The 25,420-nt window shown below is 42.9% G+C and overlaps 1 protein-coding gene across 6 annotated transcripts in view; it reads left to right on the top strand.

Annotated features, from left to right (window-relative positions):
• The window catches only part of AOPEP (aminopeptidase O (putative)), a 340,341-nt gene that overhangs the window by 308,475 nt on the left and 6,446 nt on the right, over nt 1-25,420 (top strand). For all 6 annotated transcript variants that reach the window (XR_008316388.1, XM_053297171.1, XM_053297172.1 and 3 more), the window contains one exon: nt 19,728-19,814. Coding sequence is in view for 5 of the 6 variants with exons in the window: in XM_053297171.1 (XP_053153146.1) it covers nt 19,728-19,814 (87 nt within the window). In the remaining variant the exon portion in view is untranslated. The remainder of the gene's footprint in view (nt 1-19,727; nt 19,815-25,420) is intronic.

The raw sequence follows: 25,420 nt of genomic DNA, 5'->3' as shown, positions 1-25,420 counted from the left end.
ACATCTAAGCTACAGAGCCTTGTGGGAAATGGGTCTATAAAAGAAGGTGTCTAATTACCTTTTGATACTGTATGAACCCTCTGTAGCTAATTCTCCCTTCTTGCTTCCCATTTATTTCTACGTACAAGATCTTAATTTCATTAATCATCTTAACTTAGGCAAGGTCATATTGGATTGCAGAGCAAAATACCACAGTGTTTTGTATTGGATTGTTGTAAATGATTGGGGAAATATCTGCAGCAGTTCTTATCAGCTTGCGTCTCATAGATAGGGGACACACACTGATCCAACTAATGGCAATAAGCTGCTTCTCATGATTGCTCTTAATAATGAAGCCGTGTTCAAAATGGTGTTTGTGTGTTTCCTTTTAAGTGCAAATCATTTTTCTGTTTTTAAAAGTGGATTTTTCTCTCAGTAATATACTTCACCAAACACTGCTACTGTGCACCCCGCATGAATATCAGTGGTTTTTGAATGGTGGTTTGTTTTTTAATGGGGGCGGGGGAGAGCACTGTAGAACTGTAAGTGAGTTGGGGGGCATTTCTCCTTATTTTGTTATAGGAGATGCTTGGAGAAAGCTGCGCTTTCCCTGTTAAATCTTGCTCATGTTCAACCAGAGGCAGTGTTCTACCACTGATGTGGAGCAGACTCTCTTCTGTCAGATCTGGAACAAATTCAAATATTAATCTAGCTAGAAGTCCAAATTTGAAGTCCTAAAAGTTGACTTTTCCATAAATAACCAGTTTGTAGAGGTAGAAGTGTTTGAGGTATATTTACATTCAGATTGTTGAGGCTGGGATTCCAAGAATTTTTAAAACTCTGTTACCTTAATTGAAAGGATAGACAAGGTTAGAAAGATACTTTGTCCCTAAATATGGGATGGGAAGTATACGTGAAGAGGCCTGCTGGATTGAACCAAAGACCCATCTAGTCGAACATCTTGTTGGTAGAGACGTGCAGTTTTATTTGTGTGCAAATCGGAGGCTATTCACAGATTCAGCCATTAATTGAATCACCCCTTAAATGGCTGATTCAAGGTTGAATCAAATCAGCCCCGATTCGGCATGAATAGATTTGTGCAATTTGTGTTTTTCTTCCTGGCTGATTAGTTTTCTGGCACTGGCTTCTGATTGCCTTGAGATTTCCTTGCTTCTTGATTGTCTTGTTATTAAAATCAAGTGTTGGCATGGACAACTGTGCCCCCATTGGCTAGGGGGAGGGAGTGGGGAGGGGAACACTTTTGGAGGGAATTTCAAAATGTATTCAAACTGACTGTGAGGCAGAGAGAGCCCTTATGCAAGGATACATCAGGAAGATAGGAAGAAGGAAAGTCTGACTTTGTTGTTTTTCTTTTGCTTTAACTGTTTTGCTGGATCTCAGATTGACAAAGGGGGGCCAAAAAGGGAGTTACAAAATTTATTCAAAGGAACTGGGTGGCAGAGATAGCCCTTACATCAGGAGAGGCAAGGACGTTTGATTTTATGGTTTTCTTTTCTCTGAGGATAATGCTGTGCTATTGCTTGCTGCTATAACTATCTCGTTTTGCTGGATCTCAGATTGACAAAGGCAGAACTTGGGTGCCTGTTGGCCTTCCTTGAGCTGTGATTTGGTCTTTTTATGAGATGGTGTTGTGGTGAGAAATGGACAGTGGCAGCTCATCTCTATAAGTCTATGTGTAATATTTCTTGGTGATTGCTGGGATGAGCTCCATGTCTGGCCTTGAGAGTGACTTGTGTTCACTTACTGCTTTCATCTGCTCTATAATCTTCATTGCAAGGTGTACACACTCATTCAAAATGTGACTGAAGATGTTGCAGAACTTATGGCTATGCTTGCTGGTGGCTAAGGGTGCTGTGGCAGCTGTTGCAAGTAAGGATAATTGTATGTGAGAGTGCAACTTGTGCCAACAATGTTACTGCAGCACATGCTTTTTGTCTGGCAATGCATTCTGGGTAAGTGATTCTTTTTTGGCCTCCTTTGGACTGTTTGTTTGGCAAAATGTGGTATTCAATGTTAGGAGGGACTGTGTCCTTCTGTTCTGCTGTGTTGTTTTTCAAGGCAGGATTGAGGAAAATCTTTCAAGGCAGGATTGCACAGTGCACTCTGCTAGTTTTGCCCATAGAGAACAATGGGTAACTCAGATCACCCCATTGTTCCTCATGGGTAGGTCCCAGGGACATCAAACTGGGTTGGGTGGTAGGGTATGATGGGTGCTACCTACCACCGAACCCACAAAAGAAATGGCCAAGTGGGCAGTTTAAAAAAATAGTGTATGCCCCATAGAATACTATGGAAGTTTGGGGAGAAGGTTTAAAAACAAATTTAAAAGTGCCCAGACAGTGGGTTTTGTGAGTTGGGTGGTCCCATCATGCCCTACCACCCAACCCATTTTGGTGTCCGAAAATGGGGAATATGGGGAACAATGAGGAATATGGGGAAATATGGGGAACAATTTTTGATTCAATTCGTTGAACCGGCTGGCAATGGCTGGCTGGTTCAATGAATCAATTTGTGCACACCTTTACTTGTTAGGAATAGTGGCTTGCCACTGGGAAGATGAACAGGGCACAGAGACAACGGCCTTCTCCTATCGTTTGTCCCACAGCATGTAGTACAGGTGGACCTCGTTATCCATGAGACTTCTGTTCCTGCCAATTTCCGCGGGTAAAGAAAACGCAGATAACAAGACCTTAAGTAAATGGCAATTGGTGGAGTTAGGTTCCTGGAGGGCAAAAAACACAATAAAGAGCAGAAATAAGTGAAATAAAGTACTGTGTTATGCTCTTCAGGTGTCCAGCAATGCCTCCCAAAACTGCATTCTGCTGATTTTCTGTGAAAATTGTGGGATTTTTGTGTGAAACTAAGAGCCACAAAATAGCTCCTTTCAGCAAAATGGTGGCCAGAAATGACCTCAGAGGTCATCTCTGGCCACCTAGGAACCACAGATATGTGGATTTTAACCCTTTTCTCAACTACATATGCCGAGGGGTCTCCATTACCCGACTGCGGATATGTGAAAATGCAGGTGTTGGGATCACGTGTCACAAGGTCCACCTGTACTAGGAGAATTACTGTCTCTGAATATGGAGGTCCTATTTAGTTATGTTGTCTAATAGTGATTGATAAGACATATTCCTCATGGATTTATCTAATCTTCTCTTAAAGCTGTAGCTATCACCATGATAATGAATTCCACAAGTCAGTCAAGTATTGTATGAAGAAGTGTTTCCTTTTGTCTTTCTTAATCCACTGCTAACCAGGAGAGCCAGCGTGGTAGTGGTTAGAGGACTGGGGAGACCCGACTTCAAATCCCCATTCAGCCATGCAACTCACTGGGTGCTCTGGGCCAGCCATTCCTCTCACAGGGTTGTTGTGAGGATAAACATGGTGATGCACACCACTCTGGGCTCCTTGGAGGAAGAGCAGGATATAAATGTAATAGATAATCAGTTTTACTGATTGTGTCCCTGGTAACTTGGCAAAGAGGCACTTTTTTAACCTGGTGATTCTCTTTATTTAGCAGGGGGAGAGTAACTGGCCCTATCCATCCCCAGCAGTGACTCTTAATGGTGTCTGTCTTCTGTTTCTTTTTAGATTGTGAGCTCTTTGGGGACAGGGAGTCATCTTATTTATTTATTATTTCTCTGTGTAAACCGCTTTGGACACGTCCGTATATGTGGTGTTGTTGTTGTGTCTCTTCCTTTCTTCTCCCTCCACCATTAATAATTTTGCAAAGCTTGATCATTCAAATACCAGAGGAGTTATGAAAAGAGTGTTGGTTCTGCAGATTCTTCCAGAAAAGTAAGTTGACCACTTACTTACCCATGAAGTTTCCACAATTCGTTTGGCTTTAAACTGCTGTTCAAAAGGGACATAATCATTAAAAAAAATTGCAGCTGGTTTTCTAGCTAGATCTTATTTTTGTCTCTTTCATGTGGATAGCTGACAATGTCACACGATGTTTGGGAGTCAGGTTGAACATAAAATGGGAATAGTTCCTGTTACTAATAATAGCACCAAAGGGGTGGGGGGAGGTCAAATAGCATTAGTACTTGTTTTTCTGTTACATTTGGGCAGTAGAATTGTGAGATTGTTGAAGCATCAATGGGATGAGTCCACTCTGTTGAATTCTGTAACTATCCTGTGGATAGGACTCTGAAAATACTTATAATAATCTGAAAAATACTTAAACAGCTGCCAGGATATTGTGCAGGATTCAGTCATAATACCCCTGCATTGAATTAAACAATTCTACCCATATTGGTACCGTTTTGTAGCATTTCTCTTTGTGGTGCTCTTCTGTTTTGCACTGCTTTTGGCTGTGAAGCCAAACCTTCAGCCTACTTAACCACAGAGCATTCCTTAACTGACATGTATATAAGAGCAGGACTATTTTCTGTCTAGCTTTTGTGTGTTTTATCATCTCTCAAAAAACCTAAGTTTCTAATGGTAGGTTATAACCTGCTTCCAGGAATGTTTATGGAAAGTAGAGAATAGGGATGTGCATTAATTGATTTTTTCATTTTGATTTGTACCTGAATCAAAACACCACTGATTTGTTTTGGGTCCGAATCTGACCACCACCACCCATCACCCCAGATTCAATTTGTATCCGAATTTGCAGAAATTGAATAGATTCAGATCAAAAAAGGATCCAGGACCCAAAGGAGTGGGGGAGGGGATAGTTCCCAATGGGTGGAAGCTACCACCTAAATTTCAAAGAAACTGGGTGAAGAGGTGATTGTAAAGAATTTTTGAGGTTTACGCGTCTTTAAGCTTTTTTCCATAGAGAATAATGGGTATTCCAGCAACCTTATAGCTCCACATGATGGGGGGAACTGGGGTGGCCCTGAGTGGGGTGTGGTGGTGTTAGTGCCCAATGGGTGCAAGGAAACTTCCACCCATATTTCAAAGGAATTGGGCAGATTTTCAAATGATTTTTGAAGTTTACGCATCTTTAAGCTTTTCCCCATAGGGAATAATGGGGGTTTCAGCAGCCTTAGTTATAACTCCCGGGGGGGGGGGAGTGGTACCAGGGTGGCCCAGGGCAGGTTGTGGTGGGTGGTAGTGCCCAATGGGTGCAAGGACTCTACCACCCAGATTTCAAAGAAATTGAATCCTCTCTCATTTGCTACTAGAGAATCTACACTCACAACACCTCAGAAACAACAAAACCCAGTACCCCATGGGCTTGTGGGTATGGGGGTGGTTGGCACCCTACGTACACTATGCCACCACTCACTCTGGGCCACCCTGGTGCCCCCCAAGTGTAGTTATGAGGCTGCTGAAAGCCCCATTATTTCCTATGGGGGAAAAGCTTAAAGACGTGCAAACTTCAGAAACGCTTTTTAAAAATCACCCCTTTGTACCAGAAACATTTTGCACATCCCTAGTAGAGAATGATCAAGACACAGAGGGATCACAATGACGTATGTGGTATAAATGTTTGGGATAGGATAATAAACACAGCTGTGTCTGAAAAGCTCCCTTAGTGTGTTAAAATTGCAAAATGTGCATATATATGTCTCCTTGTGTGTACATAGTGAGGAAACATGTCACATTTAATTCTTATTATTTCTGTATTAAATGAGTGCTGCCCTTGGTGACAGATCAGTGGGTCCTGTAATTTACTAGTGTAATGTGCCTCACGCTTAAATAGGAAGATGAAGACATCATATATGGGGGGAAATAGCACAGAAGGGAAAACGTCCTCTCATGCACAAGATATTTTGAAAGCTGATGGCCTCTCTGTTTAGGCAGAACTGGGAATTCCCCCCTCCCTCTTTCCCTAAAACTCACACTTAATCCTTATTATTAGGCCTACATCCTTTATCTGACCAGAATGAAAAATAAATGAAATTGTGCTTTATCATATGCTCTTAGAATGTAATGGCAAAGTGGGTAAAAAGGCAAAGTGGGTAAGAAGTTATGATTTCTGAGCAAAGCATAATCTATACTACTTGTTGGCAACGACCATGCAGTCCCACAGGGCCAAATTACACACATACTGTTTAAAGCCTTATTAGTCCTGATGGGGTCAGTACTATATGGATTGGGGCCCTATGGACCAAGACCATGGTGGGCAATGACAGAGCTTTAACCCCATCTCCTGCCACTGCCATGATCCTGATCCACAAGCTCCCTGATTCTACTACTATTCACCCTGGAAAATATCTCCCACTGACACCAATGGCAGCTTTTTTCTGGGCTGAATAGCTGGCTCAGGGGCCTCATGGTCTAAGCCTGTTGCAGAGAGTAGGGTTAAATATCCCCAAGCATGGTCCTGATCCATGGGGCCCCCAATCTGGCTGCTGTTAGCTCAAGAAATACTAAACCAGCCAGGACTAATAAAGTTTTAAACGACCCATTGTAGCGATGTGCACATCTGGCAGGGTGGAGAGCGGGCACTTTAAAAGGAGGAAGGCAGGTCCTACCTGCTCCTTCTTTACTCCTACACTGCCCTCACCCACCCCCCACCGCAGGGGGCATTACTCCTACAGTGCCCCACTGTCCATTATGAAAAGCCATGCCGGGCATCTGCTTTCTGCTTGGAAACAGGAAGTACCCTGTTCCCAGCAGCATGTGGCGTCAGCATGGAAATGGCATCTGTGCATGTTTAACAATACCATGCTGACCTCTCAAGGTGATTAACAACACCATGCTGAGCTCTCAAGATGGCATCCGCACACGTGCAGACCCTATTTATGTGCCGACACCACCCGCGGGCTACTGGGAATAGGAAACCTCCTGTTCCCAAACAGGAAGCAGCAGCCTGGCATCCTTTTCATAACAGGCAGCTTGGTTGTTTAATACGGACAGCACTGCCATGGGGCAGCGGCGGGGCAGGTAAGACTTGCCTTCCTCCTTTTAAAGCACCCGCTCCTCCCCCCAAAACAATTCGGCTGGGCAGCTCAAAGCATTTTGGCGCCGCAAATTAGAGACCTTAGAAACTGATCCAGTGTTCTGTTCTGTGTAAAACTGGGCTCAGGACTCCCCATGTGAATGCAGAGGGACCTCTGCTCCGGCAGTAAAGCAGCACCCCAATGGGAAGAATCCTTTATGTGAATCAGGAGTGCCATGACATGGCATCCGAATGCCAAAAGTTCCTAATGTGCCTCTTTCATAGCTGCTTTCCTCATAAACACAAAGTAACTTTATATTTGTTTAACTATGCTTTATTCAGAAATAATTCCATCCCTCTCCCTCCTTCCCTTTCCTTTCTGACTCCAGCCCCCACTCTCTACAGGATTCCCACAGGAGCAAACTTCTAATTAACAAAATGTAGAAGATTTCTAGATAGAATACCTCTTTGTTAGTTATAAACAGTAACAAGAGGATATCCTCAAGCCACAACAGTACAGATGGGGTTAGGATCAATGTGTCCAGCTGGTTTGGCCTCCCTGAAATCAAAGGGGCTAGTCAGATGGAGTAAAATTTTATCAAAAAAAAAAAGAAAGAAAGAAATTAAATTGAGTGGAAACACCCTTCAGTGAATGATGGCAACAGCTTTTTATGTTTTCATTTTCTCCCTGTCTTTGATTGATAAATGAGCATTTTTTATATTGTTATAAGTATTCTCCTGCTTGTATATTTCTGTTCTACTGATAAGGATTGGAATTTCCAGCAGTCCAGAATCGTTTGATAACATTGATATTGATATGCAATATTAATATTGCTGTCTGGTCTTGCCACAGGGTCATGAAGGAACAGTTGATACTCTAGCAGATGACTGTCAGATTTCATGGCTCATGTCAATCTGGACGTTCTTTCTGAAATTTTGCCGATGCCGCTTGGATGCAGAATTAGGCAAACTATGTACTACAGCTGGTGTCTTTGCAGTTGTTCAGCACTGAAAGAATCAGATTTGTGACTGTCAGTTCTACCACTCTCACCAGTGCTCATTTGGCACAGATTCACACACACTGCTAAAGCCAGCTGAAATTAACAGATTTGCTCACTAATGCATTCTTGTTACTAATGCTTGGAAACTGAGAGATCTAGTTGTTCTGTTCAACATGTGTCCTAAGTATAATTAGCAGTAAGCCAAAATGGGAACAACACTTTTCAAGAACCCTTCACCTCTAAGTGTTCCCTCTAAGGCATGTGCACATGCATGTGCTCACAAGTTCTTTGATGTTTGCTCTCTTAATTTTAGATCCCAGTCAGGTTGAATCAATAAGGCCCCATTCCAAATGCACATGTGCACACACTGCCTTGATACTGCTGCCCAGAACAAAACTCATTCCGCACACAGATGAAAAAAATTAGAGAGAACACTGTTCATGTCCTTTGAAAAGCACACCCTTTTGGCCAACTTGTACCCCTTTGCAAAGGTGCTCAGAGGGGCAGGAGAAGAGGGAATGTTTCGCTATCATGAAAACCATGGGGGGGGGGGAAGGTTGGAACCCGGGGGTGTGTGTGGAAGTCTCTACTTTACCTAGTAGTTCCCCCCCCCTTGAACACCTGTTTGTAACTCCAACTTCCTGCTATTTTGGTGCAACTTTTAGGGCTTATTTTTTCTTCATTGTATGATCTCCAACAACCAGGGATCCATGATGTCATGGGACCATGTAGAACAATGTTATTTATCTGAGGGCATTTTTTATGTTTATGTATTTAAAGCTTTTATAAACTGCTTTTCTATTAAAATGGTATTAAAGGCAGCATGTTTTTATGTATGATACCATATCATACTATACTATTAATTATATTATACTCTGAATACTATAGTATTATTATTATTATTTCTTGTTTACACAGTCAGACAGGTGTTATTGACTGTTTTGTTTTATCCAGACATCGAGTCCTTCCCAAGGACCCCGGATGGCTGAATTTTATTGTCGATGTTGTTGCTGTTGTTATAGATATCGTCGCAGAATATAGGCTGTTCCCAGTAAAGTTGCTTTTTGTAACTGGCTGATGGTGATTTCTGTGGCCCCTATGGTGTCGAGGTGCTCTTAAAGGACTTTTGGAACTGCACCCTGGGCGTCAATTACCACTGGGATTATTTGGGTCTTCTTCTGCCACAGCCTTTCAATTTCAATTTGTAGATCTTTGTATTTGGTGATTTTTTCCTATTTCTTTTTCTTCTATTCTGCTATCCCCTGGTATTGCTATGTCGATTATTTTGACTTGTTTTTCTTTCTTCTCAACTACAGTTATATCTGGTGTATTGTGTGGCAGATGTTTGTCTGTTTGTAGTCGGAAGTCCCATAATATTTTTACATCTTCATTTTCGACAACTTTTTCAATTCTGTGGTCCCACCAATTCTTGGCTACAGGTAGCTTGTATTTTTTGCAGATGTTCCAGTGTATCATCCCTGCTACCTTGTCACGCCTTTGTTTGTAGTCAGTCTGTGCGATCTTTTTACAACAGCTGATTAGGTGGTCCACTGTTTCATCTGCTTCTTTACAAAGGTGGCACTTGTTGCGGATTTTTTGACTTTTGCTCTTATTGCATTTGTTCTTAGTGCCTGTTCTTGCGCAGCCAGTATTAGACCCTCTGTTTCTTTCTTCAAGTTGCCATTCTTAAGCCATCTATATATTTAATTCTCCTGGGTGTGCTTTTGGAATGTGTGTCCCGGCAGTCCAGCTGATTGGCTGGGCTGTGGGGGCGCCTGATTGGTCCTGGCGCACCCAGGAGAATTGCCTGGCTGGGCGGCTGCGGAGGCAAGGCGGCGGGCCAGGCTGCGCCGCAGGCCAGGTGGCGGCGGGCCAGGCGGCGGCGGCACTCGGGGCCCGGCGGCGGCACTCTCGGGCCCGGCCGCGGCCACGGCGCTACTAGGGGCGCAGATGCTATGCGCCCGGTCAGCTAGTTATTATTATTTCTTGTTTACACAGTCAGACAGGTGTTATTGACTGGTTTGTTTTATCCAGACAGCGAGTCCTTCCCAAGTACCTAGGATGGCTGAATTTTATTGTCGATGTTGTTGCTGTTGTTATAGATATCGTCGCAGAATATAGGCTGTTCCCAGTAAAGTTGCTTTTTGTAACTGGCTGATGGTGATTTCTGTGGCCCCTATGGTGTCGAGGTGCTCTTAAAGGACTTTTGGAACTGCACCCTGGGCGTCAATTACCACTGGGATTATTTGGGTCTTCTTCTGCCACAGCCTTTCAATTTCAATTTGTAGATCTTTGTATTTGGTGATTTTTTCCTATTTCTTTTTCTTCTATTCTGCTATCCCCTGGTATTGCTATGTCGATTATTTTGACTTGTTTTTCTTTCTTCTCAACTACAGTTATATCTGGTGTATTGTGTGGCAGATGTATTATTATTATTATTATTATTATTATTATTATTATTTTAAAAGTACATTATACAAGTATTTAGAACATAAGAACAGCCCTGCTGGATCAAGCCCAAGACCCATCTAGTCCAGCTTCCTGTTTCACACAGTGAACCACCAGATGCAGCTGGAAACCTACAGGCAGGAGTTGAGGGCATATCCTCTCTCCTGCTGTTACTCCCCTGCAACTGATATTCAGAGGCATCCTGCCTCTGAGCCTGGAAGGGGCCTATAGCCCTCTGACTAGTAGCCATTGATAGACCTCTCCTCCATGAAGTTATCCAAACACTTCTTCAAGCTATCCAGGTTGTTGGCTGTCACAACAGTGTTGTAGCCTTGCCTCATTAGGAAGGTGTTCTAGGCCCCTGATCATCTTGGTTGCCCTCTTCTGCACCTTTTCCAGTTCTGCAATGTCCTTCTTTAGATGGAGTACTGCGTACAATTCTGGTCACCACAAATGTGGTCACACCATAGTTTTGTATAAGGGCATTATAATATTAGCAGTTTTATTTTCAATCCCCTTCCTAATGATCCCTAGCATGGAATTGGCCTTTTTCACAGCTGCCGCACATTGAGTCAACACTTTCAACAAGCTGTCCACCACAACCTCAAGATCTCTCTCCTGGTCAGTCACTGACAGCTCAAATCCCATCAGCATATACTTGAACTTGGGGGTTTTCATCCCAATGTGCATCACTTTACACTTGCCAGCATTTAAGGCAGCATATTAAACTATAAACATAATATAGTATGTTATATGAAAAATAGTAAAATAAAATTGTATTCAAGCCAGGGGGGAAAACCAATATCAATAATACAATCAGCAGAATAATAAATAAAATTTTTTGTTAAACTTAATAGTAATAATAATAAACTTTATTCATTAGCCACCCCCTAACAAATTGTTCTCTGGGCAGCTCACAACATAAAGACATCCAATACAAACACACAACACATTAAATCATAACAAAACAAAAGAGGAGTGGAATACAAGATACAATACAAAGCAATTTTAAAAATCTTTTAAAATCATTTAAAAATCAAATTTAAATATCACAATTTAAAAGGCCTGGGTGAACAAAAAGGTCTTTACCTGGGATCTAAAAGAATCAAGTGCTGAAGCCAGGGGAACCTCACTGGGAAGGCTATTCCATAAACAGGGCGCAACCACCGAAAGACTCTTTCCCTAGTATTCACCTGCCCCACTTCATTTGGCAGAGGCACTTGCAGGAGGGCCTCAGAAGGAGATCTTAAGGTCCGGGTTGGGACATGTGTGACAAGGTGCTCTCTCAGGTAACTCAATCTCAAGGCATTTAGGGCTTTAAAGGTTAAAATCAGCACTTTGAATAGGGCCTGGAAACGGACTCAAAACATCCAGTCCCAGTTAATAATCTTGGAGCCCTGTTTTGTACTAGGCATGTGCCCGAAAGGTTTCGGAGGCCATTGTAAAGGCCTCCGAAACGTTTCGGCACTGGGGCATTTTTGGTGTTTCGGCACCGGCGGGGGTAGTACTTTAAGGGCGGGGGAGGGTGTACTCACCCCCCCGCCGTGTTTCCCCCGCTGGCGCTCTGTAGATTTCAAGCCCCTCGGGGTGGCAGCATTCCTCCCTGCCACCCCATTCCCCCCAGAAGTTGTGACCGTGTGTGCGCCCTTCGTGCGCGTGCACGGCAGAAGTAATGCCAACCAGCATTACTTCTGTCTTGAATCTCAGCTTGTTCACCGTCATCCAGTTCATTACTGCTTCCAGGCACTGATTCAGGACAGTCACTGCCTCACCTGAGTCTGATGAAAAGGAAAGATACAACTGAGTGTCATCCGTATACTGATGACACCTCAGGCCAAATCTCCCAGCGGTTTCATGTAGATGTTAAACAGCATAGGGAAAACAATGGAACCCTGCAGAACCCCAAAGCACAGCTGCCAAGGCATTGACCAGTAATCCCCCAGCACCACCTTTTGGGAATCAGCCTCAAGGTAGGAGCGGATCCACCTCCAAGCAATGCCTCCCACACCCACCTGAGTGCCAAAAGGATACCATCTTTACCAAGAGGATCCCATGGTCAATGGTATTGAAAGCAAAGGACAATTTATCAGTGCAGTTGAAATCTGAGAAATACCAGCAGCAAGATAAGCTACTAAGAACCATTAGGAGCCAGAGCAAACAAGCAGTTTTTAACTTGCCTCCTGACAGATGAAAGAATTGGTGCTTCCCTGACTTATTGGGGAAGAGTGTTCCATAGACAGGACCCTCTCCTCTGTCCATCATCACCTGCCTGATTTCACCTGGCAGCAAAATGAAGCCCTTGCATTGCCTCTAATGCAATGGAGCAGGACAGAGAGCGGAGACAGCAGGGCTGACTCACACTTGCCGGCCATGTATGTCCTGACACTGTGCAGAGGCTGCAGCGAACAGTGCCACAGCCACGTGAGGCATTTTAGAGAGTGGCTGCTAGCACCAAAAAGTGGCAGGATGGCGGATGAGCAGGTAAGGAGCTGCTTACCTGCTTTTTAAGGGAACCACTTCCTGCCCCACTTTCCAGAGGATAGCAATAGCAATAGCACTTACATTTATATACCGCTCTATAGCCGGAGCTCTCTAAGCGGTTTACAATGATTTAGCATATTGCCCCCAACATTCTGGGTACTCAGGATGTGCCAAACCGGCTCGTACACAACCCTAGCTGACTCTCTCCATATCTGGCCACACTGTGCTGATGAAAAGTACCTCCAGTGACTGTTGCTGGTGGTGTCCATCTTATGTTTTGTTTTTTTAGATTGTGAGCCCTTTTACGCAGAGGGATCCATTTTATTTATTTATTATTTCACTATGTAAACCACTTTGGAAACTTTTGTTGAAAAGCGGTATATAAATATTTGTTGTTGTTATTCAAACTTTTGTTTCAAAAGAAGTGGATTTGTAATTTTACAGCTTTGTGTTGCATACATTTGAATTATACAGATGTTCAGGTTTATAGTTGCATGCCAATAATGTTTGAAATATTTGCACTTGATTGTTACCTGCAGAGTTTGTAATTCTATTGTAAGATTCTGAAAACAGAGGGTCTTCAACATTCTGAGGAACAAATACTGATGAAAAACTAGCGCCTGCTGAAGTAATTTTGTTTTTATGTTTTAGTGGCTGTCGTTCAGACTATTGACACACACGGAGTAATGTTTGTGCACACAATGGGTTGGGGGTTTCTAAATCACCTTCTTGCCCCGCATGTGCCTCCTGAAAATATGTCCCTGAAAATTGGGAGAGGGGGCGGGGGAATCCATTGTATGCACAGAATTTAATGCACATGATGTTAGTCTGGATGTCAGCCAGTGGCTTACATGCTGCACAGGCTACAGCCCTTCTGAGTGAGATGCCCAAACACTGCAGTGTCCTACCCAAAAACACTCTGTCGCTGCTTGCAAACATGCAGCACCTCCCTGATTCCTAAGCCCAGCATTGTTAGTTACTCCAGTGATGAAGTTCTCAGGATTCCCAATGGTACTGCTTAGACACAGAGGCCTAAGGCGTGGGTAGGGGATGGCCTCGATTTTGGGTGGAACACTGCCCAGTTCAGGTATCATGCTTAGAAAGGCAGTAGCTTGCTTGGTATGAAAAGCAGTATTTATAGCCCATTTTTCAATGACGCACAGCTCCCAGATCAGCTGGTTCTTAGACTTGGGGCCAAACATGGTATGCTCCCCAAAAATATGTCCCTGAGTGAGAACATAACAAGCCTCAACCAACAATGTTTATGTTAAGCATTCACATATACAAGGGGTGAGGTGGGGTTTGTGGGGAATCTGCTCCATAAATAAAAGTGATAAAAGGAGTGGGGGGTGAAATCCATCACCCCCTTTCTCTCCCTGTGCTCCATAGCTTCAAGCAGTTTTCTCTGTGCCCAGCTTGCTTCCAGTATCAGGGCCAGGCAAGGAGAAAATGACTTAAATCTACAGAGGATTAAAAAGTTAACACAAGGGAGACGGGTGAGAAGTGCTCCTTTTTCTGTAAACATTAGAGCCCTCCTCTATTTTATAGGTGAATGGGGGCAAACATTCAATTAACATATACACAGTTGCCCTTAATATAAGGTTTGGCTCCAAGTTCAGAATACCTTTTTGCCTCCATTGAGAAATCAGTTATTTCATTTTGTTAGTGTACCCAGGACAGAAATGTTTGCTTTTCCATGCAAAAGATAGGAACAGTGTTGAATCTTGAGAGCACACAGTGGAAAGCAGTGTGTCTGTGTGTGGAGAGAGAGAGAGAGAGAGAGAGCGCTATCTGATCCTGGTAGCATTTGACTAAGAGTTTGCTTTCCATGTCTTCTGTTCTCAGTAATAAAGGGAACGGGAAGAGAAACCTCAAAAGCAGATCCTGGCTCATGCCTTTTCATGACATGCCCGTGGTCTACAGAGCATTCTTTTTAGTCCATAATGCTCCTTTAAAAAAACAACAACTGGGTTGGGATGTACATTATTATTACTAATTTATGTAGCACTTCAAATTGCCAGTCTTGTAATAGGCTTTTAGGAAGTGTTTTTGCACCTGAGGTTAGTGAGCTGATACCAGTGTAATTGTGACATAACGTGATCCTTTTATTATACCAGCATTGCCTCTTCCAGAACAGGTTTAGAATTACTGGAAATCTACTGGGCTAAAATTCCATTGAAAGGGAAGAATTTCCATAAACAGATGTCCCAAGTAGAAGCCAGATAAACAAGCCAAAACTCATATTAATGGAAAGTATTAAAGGTACATAAAGGTAAAAAGTTGTGCTGTCGAGTCGATGTCGACTCCTGGCAACCACAGAGCCATGTGGTTGTCTTTGGTAGAATACAGGAGGGGTTTACCACTGCCATCTCCCACGCACTATGCGATGATGCCTTTCAGCATCTTTCTATATCACTTCCGTACAGGTGTTTCCCATACCAGCAGGGATTTGAACCAGCAGCCTCTTGCTCCCTAGGCAAGTTACTTCCCCGCTGCACCATTAGGTGGCTGCATTACAGATTTGGTTGTAAATATTCAGTTGTGCCTAACCCACCTATTTATGTAATTGCAAGTATGGGGATATAGCTACGATATCTGGGGGCACTCACTTACTTCATTTACCCTTGGGCTGAATGGGTAGGATGCGTTTTGTAAATATTTTACCTCCCTTGTAACACACAACACCTGTTTGATAAATATATATTTTAATACCCTTTTCCAAAAGAGTGCAGAACGGCTCAGAGGGCAGGACCTAGATGCTGTTCTAGTTTGGACAATCTCTTGCAGCTGCATGTATTATAAACGTTGTGCAGCACAATCCTATGCATGTTTACTCAGAAGTAAGTGCCATTGTGTCCCCTCAGACTTGCTTTCTAGTAAGTGTGTTTAGGATTGCAGCCTTAGTTAATAATGAATCTGTTTTATAGGATCTCACATTGCTTTTGTGCTGTGATTTTAAATACTTGAGAATTGTCTCATGGCGCCTTTCAAATTAAATCCAGCTATTAGCAATGTTTACTCACTTCTCCCTGAAGCTAGACTCCTTTCTAAAGACAAAAGACACAGGTTTTTTTGTTTTTAATAAAGCACATGTTTTGAATTACTTCCCTTTTTAAGATCATATTTGCAAGCCTCAGAGGTAAACCATGTTGTTCTTATAATTTTGTTGGTATTGTGTGTGTATTTGGAGAATCTCACTAACCTCCAAGCTTCAATCTATAAATATGTGTTTTTATGTTACTGACTATTTTTGAGGTAGTAATTGCTATAAAAGGTAATGATAAAATACTAAGTGAGGTGTTTTTTTAAAAAAAATCTGTAGTTACTTCATTTAAGTAAGTAATTGAAGTCTCTTCTCTTCCCCCCCGCCCCCCGTCCATACTTCAAAAGAAAACTATGTTTTTAGGGTGCTAATTAGAGACTCGCTTTTGACCGAAATACACTCACTTATAAGGCCCATTGATTTAAGTGGAACTTATTTCCAAAAAGGAAATGATGTGTTCAGTAGGGTTTATTCCCAGATAAGTGTGCACAGAATTGCAGCCTTAGGCAGGCAGCTTTAGACCTACAGATATAGGAACAAAAATTTAACAGCACTCTAAAAGGACTGGCCTGTATTTTAAAATCATATATTTTAACAGCTAAGGATGAAATCCTACTGATGAAATTGAAATCTTGCCTAAGGCTTCAAGCCTGTGCGTGTTTTGTTTCTGAGTAAACATGCATAAGATTGCATTGAGAGTACCGTATTTTATGGACTATAAGACTCACTTTTCCCCTCGAAAAATATCCGCCAAAATTCAGGTGCGTCTTATATGTTTTAACAGTTTAATATGTTAAAACTCTGAAAAACTGGATTAAAATTAAGGTGTGTCTTATAGTCCGTAGCGTCTTATAGTCCGTAAAATATGGTAACTAGTATCTTAGTGGGAAACATCTTTACTGTTCTCACCTGCACAGGCTGCACTGCTAGCATAACGCATGTTTTGTAATTTGGGATAGGAGTTGAAACATTTAGATGAATCTTTACTGTGAGCCCACATTAGTCAGCTATATAGTGGACTATAGTTTCTGATAAAGTAAATTGTATTAATATGTGGTAAGTTAGCGGTGTCCCTATGAAGAAAGAATGGTGAACTATGTTAGCACAACTATGGAAGAGTTGGTTCTAGCTAAGCAGATGACAGTGACACTGAAATCTCTGTATAACGAAGCACCATAAAACAGTTGCTTCCAGCAGCAGATGGCATAGGTGGGCACCATGTTCTTCCTATGAGCGGCAGCTCTCTGTGTACTGTTAAAAAAGAGAGTGCTCTGATCTAGAGCAGAGAAAGCAAAGGGGCAGTGGGGATAAAGGGAAGAATATTTTCAGGATCAAAATAAATCAGTCTGGAGATTGTCTTCCTCAGTGTTTATCCTCTCTCCCCATTTTTTAAAAAAAGGCGGGGGGATCATTCCCCATCATTTGGTTTGCATTATTTAGAAAAGCAGAATAGTCTTGACTTCACTTAATCAGCAAAAAAATGTGGACGCCCATTTTGTCCACAGCTTCTAACATTTTGCCTGCATCTGAAAATGAACAGGAAAGCAGTGTATACACAGGATGTAAGCTGGTCAGTCCATTCCCCCCACAAGCTACTTAATTGTTAGTATTTTCCTTTTATAGTTGCCTGTTAAATTGCTCTTAAAACATGACACATTAATTACTGTGCAAAGCAGTGGGCTTGTTTTCCTGTTCCTTCTGTAAGCATTGAAAGGCAAGAGAGAGGATTTTCCCCATTCTGTTGTATAGTTGATAATAACTGTCGTCTTGAATTAGTAGGGGGAGGAAGTGTTCTTTCCTTCTTGTTCCATCTATTTTTGCTTAAAGTTTTATCTGTGAATCTGTGCTAAAGGAAGAGTTCGTTCTAGCTAAGCAGATGACAGTGACGTTAAAATCTCAACTTAGCTTGCCAAAAATGTTGTAACTAACTGTCTACATTTTATTGTTAGTAAACCTGTGGTCTTACGCAGTCCCACATATGGGATGCCGGTCAGGCGTAGTGCAGAACTTTCTAGAGCTCTGACAGGAAGAGGCAGCATTCCTCCTCAGCAAAGAACTTTTGGTTCTTAAATGAGCTAAGGGGTTGGGTTAACACCTTCCTACTCAGACTTCTTTTATAGCTGTAGTGTCAGGTAACATCAGGCCTTCACTTGTGAAGCAGTGAGTTTCTGTAAGAAATTTTGGCTAGCAATCTTCCCTTTTTTGTTATAATGACTACTCAGCACAGATAGCATGTTAGGCTTCCACTCAATTCCTTTTGAGAATTTCTCATTCATCCCTGAATAATCCCATTCCCATGATGGTTTTGATGTAGCAAAAGCTTTAGTGTTCAGAGGCTTCATGGAATTGAAAAAAAGACCCATACATGTATGGACATGAGCACTGTTTAATGTGTCTGGGGAAGGTCTTTCACATTAACACATTCTTTATGGTCGGAAGGTATCAGCCCCTTCCCCCCTGCACTGGCATGGGGACTGCTTCCTGTTAATTTGAATTCTTTATCGGAATTTAGGAGAGCCCTAAAGACCTACCTGTTTGGCCTGGCCTTCCAGTGCTCTTAAATTGTTTTAAAGGGTCTTTGATGTTTGGGAACCGCCCTGAGCTATTTTGTAAGGACGGTCTAAAAATTGAACAAACAAACAAACAAATAAATAAGATCCTGCATATGAATTCTGGAACAACGGGATTGGTTCCAGTAGTCCAGGAGGAACAACAACAGTTGGGTGGGGCTGACTCTGTACAGTTGGATTCACCAATCTGGTTGCTTAATTCAAATGCAAGCTCAGTGGCATAGCATTGCACCATGGGAAAGCCACTCCCATACTGAACTGGTGGTGGTGGAGCATCCTTCTGCATGAATCTAGGCAGTTCTGTGGAAATCAGTCCTGGTCCACTGCCAAAACCTTAGTTCTGGCATCTCTGGCAATTTTATGGAAGTACTCCTGCCCTCTCCATTCACTGAGAGGTTAAATGGTTGGCAACCCAATGTTTTAGCTGACCTTTATTGTACTGTTTTTACTATTTTGTATTTATGCTGTAGTGTTGGTTGGTCGGTTTTTGTTATTATATTGCAATTTTCAGTTTTTACCTTGCACATCACTTTGGGAAACTTCTACCGAGAGGCAGTCTATAAATATGTAGCACTAAACCGCAGGTGCATGTTGACCAGCAGAGTCATTTCCATGACATTGACCATGATCTCTCAGCCTGTAGGCTGCAAGGCATACAAAGCCAGGCTTCCTAGGGACATGGAAAAACTGTCTGAGAAAATTCTCCAAAATTTCTTTGTGGGAGGAACTCTGATTAATGGCTTCAGTTGAGCTCTAGTTTCTGGTTTGCCTCTTATGGACACTGCTGGCCTGGTTTCCCCCGAAGAACATTACTGAACTATCTTTGCTGTATAGAGAAAAACCCTTGTTGTTAACTGTGAAATATTTCATAGCTTTTCTCTAGTTTGAAGAGCAACTTTGGGGGGACGGGGCGGGTTGAATAATAAATATTGGAATGAAACCAAGCATTTGAGAATGGAATAATAGTATAAATTACTAAACTATTGTAAACCTGAGTGTTTGAGTGTACCTTTATGTATCTGAAACAATCCATATTCAGACATTATTTTTGTGATGGTAGAGGAATGTTTTATTCCTAGTATACCTGGTTAGTATGAGTGAGTGTTGAGAAGAAGCACATGGCTAAGTGATGAAAATGGCAATTGTCTGCTGTTAAAAATAGGAACATCATGTTGTTCTTGAGTGCGTGTAGTACTTAATCAAGATTGAGGTCCTTTCAAATGTCCAGTGGTAAATACTTTCAACTAAATGATTTTAATGTCACTCAGCAGCATTTTAATGAGCATTTACTTAACCAGCTATAGGTTTTGTAGCTGATGTTCTTTTCTTTTCTTTTCCCAAAGGTTCAGCATCGATGGTGTGAACTAGTTATTAAACACAAATACACAGCAGCATATGCTGACATTGAGAGATTCCTCAAGGAAGACCAGGTCAGCATTATTTCATTTTCTATATTGCCAGACTACTGTCAGTATACACAGCCCTGCTGGATCAGCCAAAGGTCCATCTATTCCAGCACCCTGTGGCCCAGGGTGCTGGAACAGAGTGGCCAGCCAAATGCCACTGGGAAGCCCACAAGTGAGACACGAAGGCAAAACAACTCTCAAGCTTCCAAGCAACTTGCACTGAGTGACGTCTTGTCTCTGAACAGGGTGGTTCCATAACTATCACAGCTAAGAGCCACTGATAGACTCATCCTCCATAACTTTGTTTAATCCCATTTTAAAAGCTGTCTTAGCTAGTGGCCATCACTGTGCATTTGGGCAGTAAATTCCATTGTGCTGTGTAAAAGTACTTCTGTCTGCCTTCATGAATATACTGCCAATCAGTTTCACTGGATGATCACAAGTTCTAGTTTTCTATGAGGGAGAAAAATGTTGGTCTCCATTTTCTCTACACCATGCCTAATTTTAGAAACCTGTCACATGATGTGCCGCCTCAGTCATGTTTATCAACCAAACCCATTTGCTTTGTTTTAATGAGCTTGTAGAATGATTTTAAAATGTTAAAATTGTTTTCTGATTGCCTGCAGCCAAAGATTTGTCTGGTTAATTAAAAATCAGCTTTTCTTATCACTAAAGCTCCTGGCTATGTCCACCTCTCTTCACTGCCCCCTTTTTCCTCCTGTTGTTTTTCTCTGCTAAACACCTATGCCAGTTTTTCTTACCTTTGCATCATGCTCTGGAATTGAGACCAGTCCCTCCTGCACCTTCCTTTCCTCCTGCTTCTTAGTCTATCCTTTCTAGGTCCTTCACCTACTCTAGCCTCCATTAAGGTCAGAGTTGTTAAGCCAATGACAGCTAGAGATGTTTCAGATCAGAAAAGCAGTCACTTGGTCCTTAGGATCAATAGCTGACATGATTTGTAGCCGATACAGAGATGGAGGGAGGTGCAGGGATGCTGCTGCCAACACGCAGGCACAAAAGCAGCCTCTCCTCAGTTTTTGCAATTTGGCACAATGAGGAAAACTGTAGGGACACTGCTTTCGTGTCTGTATACCAGCAGCAGCAATAGGAGTCTGTAGCAGCATTCTCATGCCCAGAGCAGGAACAAGGCATTTGTGTACCTTGGGCAAAAATGGAAAATTACCCCACCACCACCCAATGAAGGTATGAAGTACACAGTTTTCCGTCTCAGATCTGGTTCCCATGTCAGTTCCTGACCTGCCCAAGATTCTCTGCCCTACTTGCACCAACATTTTAAAGTTGGGTGGAGAATCTAGGGAACTGAAGGTAGGCGAGTTCAGACAATACGTCTGCTGGAAGCACATGCCTTCCCTAGGCCCTTCCAGTTTCCATCGTATTTCCAGACAATCATGTGAACCAGCCCTATTTTGCACGGTAGCTATGCCTATCATCCTTTTGTAATGGTTTGGGCAACCCCTTCTTCCTCAAACTGCCAGTGCCAAATATCTATGCACTACTGTTGACTGAAAGGCTTTGAGCCTTCATTTTAACATCTGCGACTTGAAGCATCACACAGTATATGCTACAAAGGGAAGAATCTTCTGATATTAAAAATCGTGTTTATAAAGTACAACACTTGATCATTACAGTTGTCATTTGTTGCATCCCTATATGCACTGCACCCTAGGTGCTTCCTTACTCACTTTCTCCTCATCCCGGCTCTGCCCGCATCTCCCTCCATCTCCATAATGGCTCCAGAGAAAATCTTTGGCACTTTTCATTGCCTAGTCTTTCTGTGCTTGCCAGGCAGCTAAGTAAGACACAACACAAAATTCTTAGCATTTCACAATAATAAATATCTTCCCTTGAACCCATGTCATAAGGTGGTCTGTGGTGTTCAGATTTATTTTTTTGGAGGGGCAGGAGCTTTTGAGACATAAATTGTCATTTGCCTGAATCTGATTTTGAGTGGACAAAGCACTGGGCTTCCAAAGCTGCATTGGGAGGGGCAACATGGTTGGTGCCCCTGCTGCTTCCAGTCTTGATTTCTAGAGGGAGAAGTAGACAGAGGCAGTCTATTAATGCACCTAGAGAGAACTATTTCCATGGCATTTATATTTACGAGATGCTAAACCCAGAGCAGAAGAATCAAGCAAGGAAACATCTTCACTTTAAATTTGACCAGTAGGATCAGCCATGTAGTCGTTTGAACATAAAAGAGCGGATCAGCTAGCTATTGCGGAAGATAATTAGGAACCTCACCATTCACATACAGGGCAATACTCTTATTGTTTTTTGTGATATATTTTATAACATTCGTACACATTGGCTGACATCCAGGCTAATGTTGCATGTGCCAAAAAGCATTCTGTGCCCACAATGGGAAAAGGGTGATTTCTACCAATTTTCCCTTCCTTCTGCTACCCGCTGTGCTTCCTGAAAATATGCCCCTGAAAGGCAACTCCTTGCCTTTCCAGCCTTAAATATGACTCAGTGCCAATGTGACTACTTGATGTTTGGGATAACAGAACCACCAATGTAGAATCACCCGTGTTTACTGAATTTGGATGTTTGAGTTTTGGAGAAATGATCACGGAATTGTCAACAAAATGAGTTTTTTCAAGGGTGGCAATTTTCCATTTTGACAACAGGGGTAAGTTAACTTACCATAGTAAATGCTAAGCAATGCTATCTCTCTTCTGGGGACAATTATGTTCCAGTTATAGAACTAGAGATAGCATGTTATAGAAATAGGGATAGCATGAGGGATTTGTATCTAGAGGAAGCAAATTCTCATGTTTCTTCTTCTAGTAGAGGTTGCAGAATAGAAACAAAATAATCACCTTGCTAGATCAAATCACCTTAAGTCCAGCACTTTGTTGCCAACAGTGACTAGCCAAATGCCCCTGAGAAGCAATCAATCAAGCCCCTCTTGTTTATGCCTTGCGTCTTCTAATTAAAGGGAGACTGTCTCCAAACATGGAAGTTCAATTTTTAGCTTTCAGACTAACTAAATTTGTCCCAGAGTTGCTAAAAGCCATCTATTCTAGTAGCTGTCCACATAGGCTCTGGAATGAGTTCAATAAGTTATTATATGTGGCTACCTTCTAATCAGTTTCACTTTAAGACCCCACATTCTAATATTTTGAGAAACTGTAGCCAACATGATACACAGTGGGAGAAGTGCCGTGTTTGCCAAGAGCCTTCAGTGTCCCTGTGCTGAAGGCTTCTTCCATAGCTGAGCAGGTGCAGGCGGGGAGGAGGGAGCAATTTTTGCATCTCTTCCCTTGCTGCAGAAGCCCTTTCTGCTTGTATAAATATGTGCCTGAGGGCTGCGCATGTATTTATGCAAGTGGGAAGGACATATGAGGGGGTGGCAGAATAGAGAAGGGAAAAATTGGGGGAAATCATTGCATGGGGGCAGCATTCTAATGCAAGGACAATGCTAGTCTGGAATCTGCTCAGTCGTTTCTATTTCAGCATTAATACATCTTTACTTACTTCAGTTTTTATCTACCCAAAGGATTCCTGCAAGTGTCCTATGATTGCAGTGCAGAATATGGTGTGTAAGAACTGTTCTTGGTATCACAGTGAATATGCACATTCTAATGTTTGCTTCGATGGTGTTGGTATCAGAACAGTAGCTTTTTATAAGAGTTTATTTAATTTAATTTATGTATTGTTAAATTTATATACCGCCTTTCATTAAAACAATCCCAAGGTGGTTTACAGCAAAATTTAAAGACAAGATTGTAAAAAAGACACAATTAAAATATTAAGCTAAAAATATAAAACAAATCAGATTAAAAACTTAAAACAAAAGCATAAAAGCAATACAGAGTACAAAGAGCAGCAGCAGAGACAAAATAAAAGCCTGGGTAAAAAAGCCACAATTTAACATGCTTTCTAAAAGCTGTGATGGAGACTGAGGAGCGAATCGCCACTGGGAGAGCATTTGAGTCTGGGGGCAGCAACAGAGAAGGCCCTGTCCTGAGTGCACGACAGCCGGGCCTCTCTCATTGTCGGCACCCGGAGCAGGGCCCCCTCAGATGACCTCGTCAAGCGGGCAGCAACCCTTGGGAGCAGGCGGTCCCTCAAATACCCCGGGCCCAAACTGTTAAGGGCTTTAAAGGTCAAAACCAGCACCTTGAATTGAACCCGGAAACAAACTGGTAGCCAGTGCAGCTTTCAGAATGGGTGTGATGTGCTCCCACCAGGCAGCTCCAGATAAAACCCTAGCTGCCACATTTTGCACTAGCTGCAGTTTCCGGATATTCTTCAAGGGCATTCTTTAATGCCCCATGTAGAGTGCATTACAGTAATCCAGCCGTGATGTGACTAAGGTATGGATAACTGGCCAGATCTGCCTTCTCAAGAAAGGGACGCAACTGGCGCACTAGCCGAAGCCGTGCAAAGACACCCCTGGCCACTGCCTCCACCTGAGCTTCCAAAAGCAGAGCGGGGTCTAGTAGTACCCCCAAGCTGCATACTTGCTCTTTCAAGGGGAGTGCAACCCCATCCAGAACCAGTAAAATCTCCTCATCCCGATTGGCTCTCCTACCGACCATAGTACCGCCGTCTTTCCGGATTCAATTTCAGTTTATTAGCCCACATCCAACCCATCATGGCCTCCAGCCCCCAATTCAGAACATCCACCACCTCCCTAGGATCAGGTGACCAGGAGAGATAGAGCTGAGTGTCATCCGCATATTGCTGACAACTCAGTCCATGTCCCCGGATGACCTCTCCCAGTGGTTTCATGTAGATGTTAAGCAGCTGCGGGACCCCACAGGCCAATCGCCACGGAGCTGAACAGTAGTCCCCCAGCACCACCTTCTGGACCCTCCCGCCAAGAAAGGACCGGAATCACTGCAATGGAAATGATCTTACCATTGCCTCCTTGAGGCACGATGGCATCCTGCCTTCCCTTGAGGAGGCATTAATAATCACCTCCAACCATCTAACTGCTCCCTCCCTGGCAGCTTTTATTAGTCATGAAGTGCAAGGGCCAAGAGCACACGATGTTGCCCGTACACTGCCCAGGATCGTGTCCACATCCTCCGGCTGCACCAACTGAAAAAAAGCCCTCGCAATAGGACCAGATGGTACCAGAGGCACATCTGCTGGAACTGCCAAAACTCTGCCTTATCATGCAGCCACAGGACAGCCAAAGCAAAACTTTCTGGATGCAGAAGGTTCTGTATAAATGTTTCGGTAAAAGAAACTCCCAATCTTATTTCATTTGGTTCCCCTGCTTCCCCCCCCGTGGGTGCTCATTTTAGAAACAGCAGCATGGGGCTGCAGCGCTGCTTCCTGCAGCCCCACACATGATTGGCACGCACATGACTGACCACACAAATGGCTGGCACACATGCGCCCTGGCCATGTGCATGCCAATTCTGCACAGAGCTGCAGGAAGCAGTACTGCAGTCTCGAAAATGAGTGCTGGTGGGGGGAAAGCCGCAGGGCAGGGGCGAGGTAAGGAGCGCCTTACCTGCATCTTAAAGGTACCCCTTCCTGCCTGTCGAGTCAGTTCGGTGCTTGAAAAAGGAAACACTAAACAGACTCATGCTCATCCCTACCTTGTATAAGCTTATTAAGTTTAAGATACACGAGTTTGCAGTTGTGTA

Source organism: Hemicordylus capensis, chromosome 2, assembly GCF_027244095.1.
Source record: "Hemicordylus capensis ecotype Gifberg chromosome 2, rHemCap1.1.pri, whole genome shotgun sequence".
Taxonomy (NCBI): domain Eukaryota; kingdom Metazoa; phylum Chordata; class Lepidosauria; order Squamata; family Cordylidae; genus Hemicordylus; species Hemicordylus capensis.
This window is presented reverse-complemented; position numbering and strand designations above follow the sequence as displayed.